At 38.9% G+C, this 10,373-nt stretch overlaps 2 protein-coding genes across 3 annotated transcripts in view; one reads left to right on the top strand and one right to left on the bottom strand.

Annotated features, from left to right (window-relative positions):
* Positions 1-252: 252 nt before the first annotated feature.
* On the top strand, positions 253-5,580 carry ATPsynD (ATP synthase, subunit D). The gene is made up of 4 exons (XM_043005191.2): positions 253-426; positions 3,971-4,139; positions 4,607-4,744; positions 5,338-5,580. The coding sequence occupies exons 1-4, from the start codon at positions 305-307 to the stop codon at positions 5,422-5,424; spliced, it is 516 nt and encodes a 171-aa protein (XP_042861125.2). The 5' UTR covers positions 253-304; the 3' UTR covers positions 5,425-5,580.
* A 1,049-nt stretch (positions 5,581-6,629) lies between these two features.
* The window catches only part of LOC122246554 (polycomb protein EED), a 12,376-nt gene continuing 8,632 nt past the window's right edge, over positions 6,630-10,373 (bottom strand). For both annotated transcript variants that reach the window (XM_043005192.2, XM_043005193.2), the window contains exons 6-8: positions 7,985-8,224; positions 7,216-7,368; positions 6,630-6,967 (exon numbers count right to left, since the gene is read on the bottom strand). In XM_043005192.2, the coding sequence (XP_042861126.1) occupies positions 6,761-6,967; positions 7,216-7,368; positions 7,985-8,224 (600 nt within the window). In that variant the 3' untranslated portion in view covers positions 6,630-6,760. The remainder of the gene's footprint in view (positions 6,968-7,215; positions 7,369-7,984; positions 8,225-10,373) is intronic.

The following is a 10,373-nucleotide window of genomic DNA, read 5'->3' as shown; positions in this document are numbered from 1 at the left end:
CCCCACCCCCTCACGAGCGAGTGCATTCAAAAATCGCGGGCGTGCGGGCGTGCGGGCGTACGAGAGTGTTCAGAAGTCGCGGGCGTGCGGGCGTACGAGAGCGTTCAAAAGTCGCGGTCGGTCGGACGGGCGTGCGCATCACCACCTTCACCCCCCCTCCCCCACCCCCCACCCCCACCTCCCGACCGAGCATCGCCAGCGCCCTCTATCGCCTCGCCGCTCGATCGCTCGATCAGCTGTTCACTCTCAGCTGCTGCGAGGAAGACCCGAGAGCCGGACAGACAGACCCCGACAGCAGGACAAGATGGCCGCCCGCAGGATCGCTTCCTCGTCCATTGACTGGGCTTCTTTTGCCTCGCGTGTTCCTGCAGGACAGAAGAATATGTTTAATGCCTTCAAGGGGAAGTCGGATGCTTATTTGAGGAAGTGAGTATGAGGGAGGGAGGGTGGGTGGGTGAGGAGGACATCTTTGCTCTGCCGGTGACTTTGTTTTTGGGGAAGTTTTGCGTTTTTGGGAAGTTTTTGGGGATGTTTTGGGAAGTTTTGGGGGTTTGGGGTTTATTTTGGGGGGGTTGAGGTGTTTTGTGGAGGTTTTGAGGTTGGTGGAGTGGGTGAGAGATGTGTAGGATTTGGATTTTTGGTTAGGGATTGTGTGGGTCTTTGTTGGTATTAGGGGGATATCAAGGTTCATTATGATTATGTATTTTTTTATTGTATTTAAAAGAGAGGGATCATTTGTTTTATAAGTATAGAATATTGTATGTTATAATGGCATATTAAGGTTTAGTCGTCTTATGTGAATATGGCTGTTTCCGTAATTTGAGTTTGTGTAATCCTTCGGAATATGAATGGGTGGAGATGGAGAAGAGCAAGATGTATGTTTAGAATACAGATACTCGGTAATTGGTATTATTAGATAAAGACGCAACCACCCTTAGCGAAAAAACAAAACCTCTCGGCATGACGTACCTTTAATTATGATGTAACACCATAAAACCCTTTTCTTCTGCGAAAGGTTTCTGACGGAAATGAGTAGCGAAACTGTACAAAGCACAACGAGAACTACCAGAAAAATATTGTGTCGTGCCTAGAGGGTTGGTTGCGTCTTTAACCAAATTTACCCAGTAGTTTATAGACTTTGGTCAGACAATGAACCAGGTGAATTTCCTAAATAATGCCACGTTAATAGATAATTCAGAGAGTGGTATCAATGGGTTCGTCTCACCGTCTACTACTCAATATATAGTGGATATAATTAGCGAGTCCACCTCTCTACCCCACAATCTGGGTTCCGGTAGTAGGGTAGGGCATGAAGTACATTAGGGAAATTGTGGGATTGATATATGGATAAACTCCATTGATATGTAACACAAATATAGCTTGGATTTATCTTATACCTACCTTAACCCATTGGTCGTGGTTTTAAATAAGTATTTGTGCAGTAAGATGGCTGGTTTACATTGTCTGGCATGGTGCCATCCGCTGCTAATGGGTTAAGATGCAGTTTCCGATCAATTTACTCACCTACATGGCTTACCGTGTCCACAGCAATCGCATGAAGCTATTTTGGTAGGAGTTTTTGATGCGCTGTTTACGGGGTATTTCGTCGACAAAGTTCTAACCTCCTGACCAACCTAACTTTGTCTAGTCTTGATAATATCCCTAGCCAAGTGGGGGGATTTGCTCTCCCTGAACCCCCCCTTTTTTTATAGCACCTTATACCACTTGTCTTGGTCTTAGGAGTGTTTATTTTGGGTTGTATACATGGTAGCTTCGGCTAGTTCCTTATTTAGCAATGACGCCTTTTGAATGCTTCGTCTATGTGTACCGCGCGGCGCCAATGTACATCCCGTACCAGGACCAATACCGCAAACATCACGTTGCAACGACCAACTCAGAATTCGCTTGAAACCTAAAGCTATAAGACATTAGCCGATTGTTTACAAGTGCAGGACGAAGGTCAGAGGACCTGATATTCACTGAGTGCCCTCCCCTACTGTTTAATCCCTGATTGTGGGATACAGGAGAGGAAATGCGGGTAAAGTTGATCATTTATGGATAGTAGGTGTTGAGATGAATCCAACGATACCACTTTTGTGGTATTTAGCAACGCGGCATTATTTCGGAAGATCTACCGTGGACGATTTTAAGGTCTAAAGTCCCAAAATGTATATCTTGATTAGTTGTCCTGTGCCGCAGCACGAGTTGTGAAAGCTGTGTCAAACGTTGGATGCTGCTCGAGTATCATATCCTGCTTCATTTTATAGGCCATCCATCTCCATCACCAATTACGGAACATTTAACAAGTCACAAGAAGGAAGTCTTTGGAAGTCAAAACACGCAGAAAAAATCTAGTTTTTCTTGGATAACATAGCTTTCCCATGAAGGGGTGTATAGAATAGAGTATTTGATAGAATATAAGATTATAATTTGACAATGAAAGTTAGATGTTATAGAACTATCACAGATCTAGACTAATTTTACCAATACGGGCAGCCAGAACAAAATGCGGTGACGGAGTATTGCAGCTAATACCCCGCATAGCCCCCCATTATAGATTCCAACCCTATCTGACCCAATGCATTGTACATTTTATATATTCTGCTATTTTAATTACTATCATGATTCAACAAAGTAGTTGTTAATAGAATCTTTATCCTTTCTATGACATGCAGGTTGTTATTACGCGTATCACATTTTTTATTAGAAATGCTCGATACATCCCGATAGTCTACATGTGTAAAAATCTAGTGGCAAATTTAGCAACTGCCAACTTGGTAGTATTTCTGCAAATCAAACTGTTTGTATAATAAACTTGCTGTCCGATAAATAAATATAAAAGTCTTAGATACAAAACTAAAGTGTTACAGAATAATTGGTCAGACAAGAGCTATGCAGATGTAGAATCAAAGTAAAATTTGTTAATCTTTATTTATGAAACTTTTTGAACTACATACAAAGATCTAGGGTTATCTGATAAGTCAAAACGTGATTAGACAAGTTTCATTTGTGAACTGTTAATCTGGCGGTGTTCTAATAACACATCGAAAAATTTGTCAGAACGGAGAATTAATAGAAATTGAAGGAAATTTAGAAAGTACAATGTGGGATGTGGGAAGCATGAGTTTCTAGTTTCTCTGAATATGTATTTTCAGTTTTTTATATCTTTAGTAAGTTTATTCATATATTTGATATTGTATATCTGTGTCTCTTTCTTGTTTATAATAAGTAATTTTTTTCAATGCCAAATCTTGTCTGAAGCCACCCCTAAGTTTCAGAAAAGGTTTATCCTCAGATTTTATATGCAGATTGAATTAGAGTAGGTAGAAGCACTAAACATTTTTTAGTGCTTATCTCTGTCTTCATTTAGGGGTTAATGGCCATTAGGTACTTGTTTTCTATGTAAGTGTAATATACGTTTGGTTACATGTCTTAAACATGTTTTATTTATAATGTTTACACCAGTGCATAAATTTTTTTATTTGAATTTTTATTGTATTTTACACTAGCTTGTATAACTATTTCAACTCGACCAGTATTATTCAAACATTTTTCCTTATGGCCTGGTTATCATTTTATATGTATTCTTTAGTCATTTTATATTACTGTCCTTTTTTTAATAAGACAGTGACCCACAGATTAAGGTGGCTGGTAAATTGCTGCATAGGTTGTAGTATTTTATTTATATCCCACAAATGAAACAGTTGTAATGACACTAGCTTCAGAGTTACAGCGTTCCAAAGTCAGACTAGACCCTTGTTTTGTGGTGCATTTGTGGAAAAATGTTCTTTAGGCTAGTCTGCCCTGCGCGGAGGGTAGAGAAAATATCTTCCCTGTCCCTCTAATTTTTAGCTGGACTGCCCAACCTGACTGCCATTTATGTCATTAAGTGCCCCATAAACATTGGGTTAATAGTATTAGACACTAGCAGATATTATTCATTCTTAAATTGTACTTTTGTGATTTTCAGAGTGATCTCTCTCCCCGAGTCTGTACCAGCCATCAACTTCGCAGCATACAAGGCCCGCATCCCTGTTGCCGGTATGGTGGATAACTTCGAGAAGGAATACGAAGCTCTTAAAGTCCCATACCCAGAAGACACCGTTTCCCAACAGATTGCGGAAGTGGAGGGCCAGGCTGTGAGTGATTTTTGTCATGCTCTATTTCTTCCTTCTTTTTTAGGTTTGAAATTTGCTTGTTATTGTATGTACAGTAAGAAAGAGAATTTATGATTGTAGATAAATTGCTCAATACTTCGTGAAGATTGCTTCTACATCTGTGTATAAAAGAATGCCACTTGCATGACAGATGTTTTATGGATATTATTTTTACTCACAATTGGCATAATAGAGTAGCTGCTATCTTACTTTACACAGTTAATCCAGTGCAATGGAAACTAAATACCTCGCAATAAAATCAAATCATGTATTACGCATTGAAGTCAAGTCTTCCAAGCTTAAGGTTCAGAGACAATATTGCTTGGGAGGTGACATGGAGGACTTCACCCTTGCTATATTACTGACAGTTGTCACTAGGTCATTATCTAGAATTAATTTTTAGAGATGAAATTGACACTTTCTTTAAAAATAACATCTTTCCATTACAGGCTGCTGAAGTTCTGGCCTTCATCAAGGGCAGTGAAGGTCGCATCGCGAAGTTGACAGAGGAACTCAGCCATTGGGAGGCCATGATTCCCTATGACCAGATGACCATGGAGGAATGGGCGGAAGCATTCCCTGACCAGGTAAGGGGATCGTGAAAAATGACTTACCAGCCCTAGAGAGAGGGTGTTTTCTATATCCAGTTCATTTGATCTAGTTGGGGGAGGGGGTGAGGGTTAAGGGAAAGTAAATGGATTCCATGAATTTATTTACGATGAAAGTGACATGGGTTTAATGTTTTTTATCCCTTCTGAGATAGGCCACATTGTAAGATGTTTGGCTGGGGCTGGACATCTTCAAATGTTTTTGTTGTTATTGTTATTATTTCTAGACTTATTGTATGCTAAATGAGTTTGTATATGATTTATTAGTAAAGTAATGCTGATCAGCATTTAGTATGTTGCAATAGTTACACAAATGAAGAAAGAACTAGCTTGTATCTTGAAAAAAAATGGTGTACAAAAAACACTATCCACTTCACACACCCATGCTTACTAGATGACTCAATGTAATTTTGGTCGTCAACCTCCTTTTCGCGATATCTTGCCAAAGCATCAGGTCACAAGAATTTACTTGACAAAATACTGTCAGCCTACTTTGCTTTCTTCTTCAGATGATGGCAATGTGTGCCATTAACCGATATTATGACTTATCTCCTTATTTCTCATTCTTTCAGGCCATCACCATGGAGAAGCCCACCATGTGGCCCCATCTCCCCGAAGACCAGCCTGGCTACGTGGCCAAGGAGGGAGCCGAGCAGTAAGATAGTAAACAACATTCACTCATTCATTCAGCCTTCTTGCAACACATCCAGTTGCATGGTTTGTCTTTTTTCAGAATTACCCCAGTGGAGATGTTCTATATCACACGAAATCTAATGTATAAATAAAGGAAATAAAGTAATGTAAATAGATTTTGATTTTTGTGGTTTTATTATGCCTGTGTTTGGAAAAAATGGTGGTGAGTTTTGTATCTTTAGTCATCCTTGTAGAAAAAGGGGAAAGAAGAATAAGAAATAAAAATTGTAGCTTCATGGTGAGTCCATTCTAAAGAATACAGAACACTAGAAAATTCTTTGCTTTAGATAGTTATATATGGCCAAAAAGATAAGTATGCATTTTCTGTATTTTAGACATAATTTAAGCAGGTATGGCAAAAAAAAAAAGTTAAAACATGCTATCAAACACGTTTCATCTGCTATCGATAATTTGTCTTTATCACTGACCTGCTTCTTAGTCTGAAACTTCAGAATGCATGTGATAAAACCAGGTTCATAAACTAGTTCATGCAAAATTGTAAATTTATATAGATGACAAATGTTTTATTATCAGTTGTGCATTTGAAGGTAATTCTTGATGTTTTTTTAGTGTCTACATTTTGAAAATTACATTTTTCTTACACCATGTAGCTTGTTGATAAAAAAAAAAAAAAAAAAAAAAAATTTAAGGAATTATAAGACATCTCTTTGTTCATTGGTACACCTCCAGGAGTATTTAGATAAAGAAATAAAAGTAATGTTGAAAAAAATGAATAGGTTTTTGTGTTCCACAGTGGACATACCTCCTTGTGAATTAATATGTACATGTCATGTCCATAAAGAAATGAAGACAGTAAGGTATGTTTACAAGAGGGCAGTGTCCAAGCAGACAAGCATGGTTACCTCAAGCAGCCATGGGTAAACCATCAAAATGCTTATGGCTGATGCTGAAAATGCTGAAAGCAGGGCAAAGTCAACCTGGCTGACAACCCCTTGCTGTGTTAAGACTACTAAAACCTCTTGCTTCTGATATCACTGATTGCCCCTCTTATGGACAGGCCCTTATTTTTTTGGGGGGGATCCTATGTATATGAAGTAGTTCTTCAGAGAGGAACATGAAAGGAGTGGGTTTTATGGTATAGGAAAGAATTTTGAACATTTGAAATGATCAGGCAAGCTATAACGCGCAACTCGGGTAATAAACAAACTACTTGTTACATGGCAGTATCTTTATTGATCAATATCATAAACATAATGGCAGTGATTTCACAGCTCAATCTTGGATCTAGGGACTTACACTCAAACAAAAAAAAAAAAAAAATTGGGGAGGAAAATTCAATGCCTACTGTTGCATAACTCTATCCCAGCGCCAAATTGTAGCATCATCGCACACGGTTATCAGGATGTTGCCATTGCGAGATAATGCCGTTTGTCTAATGGGTGCTACACACTTGGGATGTGTGAGAGTGGAACATCTGGCTTGGGAAGGGTCCGAGATGTCGAGGTCCCATACGTAAGTCCTGCCTAGTTGATTGCCAACAGCCAATACCTGAAAGGTGTAAGTGAACGGAAATTAGATCTACACAAAAAAGACGAAAGTAGATAAGAAAGAAAGAAAGAAAGAAAAAAAAAAAATGCAGTGGCATTATTACTGTCATTACATTAATACAAATGATATATCCCTTTACCTAAAAAGAGTACAAAAACAATTTCAGAATCCAAAATATAACTGCATGAATGGTAGACGTCAATATCACACTGCCCATACTATACAAAGGGCAATGCTGGATAACTAACCTTTTGCCAAAAGTCCAATGCAAATCTCATGAACCAGATCTCGCACTCTTTGTAATCAAATTTCTGTATAATGGTAACGTTGGTGTCATTGTGTTTCAGTTCAGTCTGATTCAGTAGGCCTGGCTTCCAGCAAACTATTGTATTTTCACAACTCTGCAAAGAGCAATTGTAGGAATTAGTTTCATACTGACAAGTAATCTAGGATATGAGAGAGGAGAGGAGAGAGGGGGAGATGGGGAAAGGTAGAGAATTTTTACTTGATTTTGGAAAAATGTATTCATAATATATATAATGCGTATACATTGTACACCTTGAATGAGCTTTACATTGAGATGGAATTAATCAGATATTTAGGCATCATACTATATTTATGAGATCAAATCAATGCTTGTATTAAGACAAAATACTTATTAACTCATTGCCGATGGGGCGCCTAACGACCTAACTGGTCATCAAGGCAGGTGGTCTACAACACTAGCAGCTCCAGCTAAAAATTAGAGGGATGATGAAAGGGTTTTTTCACCGCCCTCCAGGTAGGGCAGACTAGCCCAATACATCATAAAATGCGAGTTTAGGCTGACTTTGGAACCCTGTAGCTCTAAAGCTAGTGCCGTAAGAGCCATAATACTTCATAACTATGTGCACGCTTCAACTGTGAGCAGATCCCAATGTCACGTCATGTATGCATTGACACCCATCTCTAAGGCATAATCATGCCACCCATACACAGTGGGTTAATGAACTACACAAAAATCACAATTTTTCTTACCTTCGAGAGGATAAACTTTCCTAACCAACGCACACAATCCACATAGTTTCTGTGAATGTCCCTGGTGGAGAAGTCGGGGAAATTTTGCTGGAGCGTTGGGAAGGGTTGCACTGCTCTGCTAGGGTTGAATGTGTACGAATGGTTGATGGTCTTCAGCATTATATCAGAGGTCAACTTCCAGATCTTCAGGGAGTGATCCATACCACAGGACACGATGCATGTTCCTTCTACATCTATGTCCTGAAAAAAGGGAAAAGAAAAGGGTCCATTAAGGGAGGCCTTCCATCTTGCAAAGTCGGGGGCTGGGGCTTTCGAAACACTTAGGCCTAACCAATTAAGTGCTGACACATATGCGCCCCGCGGCACCGGGGCTTTTGAATGAGCGGTAGAGTAGTGTACCACCCGTCCAGAGAGGGTTAAGAGTAAGAAAAGAGTCCACAGGAGAAAGTCCTTTTCCTCCGATTTCCAACAGTAAACTGCACATATCTTATTATGATAGAAAAAGAAATCAGTCAACCAATTCATCATCAGATATGGAAGAAAAATAGTGCTGCCAAAGTATCCAATCAATGTCTGGATATTAACTAATTAGGTGAGCCATGGTCAAAGAAGTAACTGCAGATTAACAGTAACACAAGTGAAAGTAAAATGTTGAAAATAAGAGTGAGTATTCATTTAATATTTTCATTATTAACCCGTTAAAGACGGGTGACTAGATAACACGTCTAGTGTTTTATGGGCTACACGACGGGGACGCATTATTTTGTCCAGCCCGGCTCGCGGCTAGTGCGGCTAGTGCGGCCGACAATCCCGACGCGTTAGGCTTATGCGTTTGAGAGTCCCGGAACATTGGTGCTTTTAAGCCGAAATGGCCCCGTCGGGAACGAGTTAACAAAAAAAAAAAAAAAAATCAATTTTATAAAAAATGACATGGATCATTCATATTGTATGTCATCTGCATGTATATGTATCTCTTTCTCTCCATATACAAGTGATGCATCTTTTGACCCATTCACGCCAGGACATATTTTCGCCTACTCCCGCTAACGCCGGGAAGATAACAAGTGCATGACGCTTCGTGTTTTCTCGCTACGCAGGGCTGTGCTGATCCTCTCAGAATGTTTTTCACCTACCCTATTCTTATGGTTTTCACGAATGCATATACAATGTAAAGGCACATAAAAATATTGCCATGTTCAGATGAGTTATTTTAGTTGAAAAACATGTTACAGTAATGCCTTTTTAATTTTATTTGATTGAACTTTGCCTATATTCTTCACTTCTACGTGAAAATACCAAAAGAAAGTGGAAGCAACCTCTTAGTGAGGCATCAAAAAGCATGTTTTATACTTTTTTTTTCTTCTTCTTTACACCAAAACAGAAAGGAGAACAATATGAATAATCATACACATACATATGAGTATGTAAATATACCTCATGACATAACATGACACGATATCATGGGTAATCAACAAATTAGAAGTAGTATTGCAGTAATAATTCTTTACTTTATTTTATTTCTTGGCCAAACACATTTGATTTTACAATAGTTTTTCTACTCAGATCTATTAATTCATCCGATCAAGAAGTAGGAATTACCATGATGTCATTAATATCACGTAGTTTTCTGTGAAATAATTTTTTTAACGTTATATCTCATTTTATGACATTCAAACACCTAAACTAAAGTAACAGAGTCTAAGAAATTATGTAAAAATTATATTTGAGAACAATCTAGTGATCTATTGCTGACGTTTCAGCACATCACATTGCCCCCCCCGGGACTTGGCCAGAAAAATACACCACATCTGAGGGCGTCACCCGGGTCCGGGGATATTTTTCAACCCCATGATGGCACGTCAACTGGCGCAAATGGGTTAATACGCAGAATGGTAAAGCCCAGGGACAACAGAGTAAATCTAGGCCACGTTTTCGATATTGTACAGAGGGTCATTATGAAAATGACAATGATAAATGTCAAGCAACAAGTAAAAGTAACAACAGTGAAAAAAGAAAACCTTTCCAATCCATGTGTAGATCCAGCAAAACAGAAAAAGGAAACTAAACTATACATTAGGGTGTTTAAAGGAGATTCTGATTGAGAAGGAATGATAGCTTCAATCCATATCAATTGGATAAAAATGAAGGATAAAACAAAAGGCAGAAATATATTACATTTATGGAAAGACGGACCCAAGTCATTCTCATGTAGATGCAGAGGGGTGGGGGGTTGCTAAGCATACATTATTATTGTAAGAACTCTGTGAAAGCAGTTAATGATGAAGAGAGTTCTTCAGATTTTACACTGTGAGTAAGTGCTTATTCATCTCATCATATTAGAGAAAACTGTTTTCCAATATTTTGTGGTGCCACGACTCGCACCATCACA

This window comes from Penaeus japonicus, unplaced genomic scaffold (assembly GCF_977035675.1).
Source record: "Penaeus japonicus unplaced genomic scaffold, GWHDUDI00000001_assembly GWHDUDI00000003, whole genome shotgun sequence".
In the NCBI taxonomy this organism is placed as follows: domain Eukaryota; kingdom Metazoa; phylum Arthropoda; class Malacostraca; order Decapoda; family Penaeidae; genus Penaeus; species Penaeus japonicus.
The sequence above is the reverse complement of the archived record's forward strand: the minus strand, read 5'-3'. Positions and strand labels throughout refer to the sequence as shown.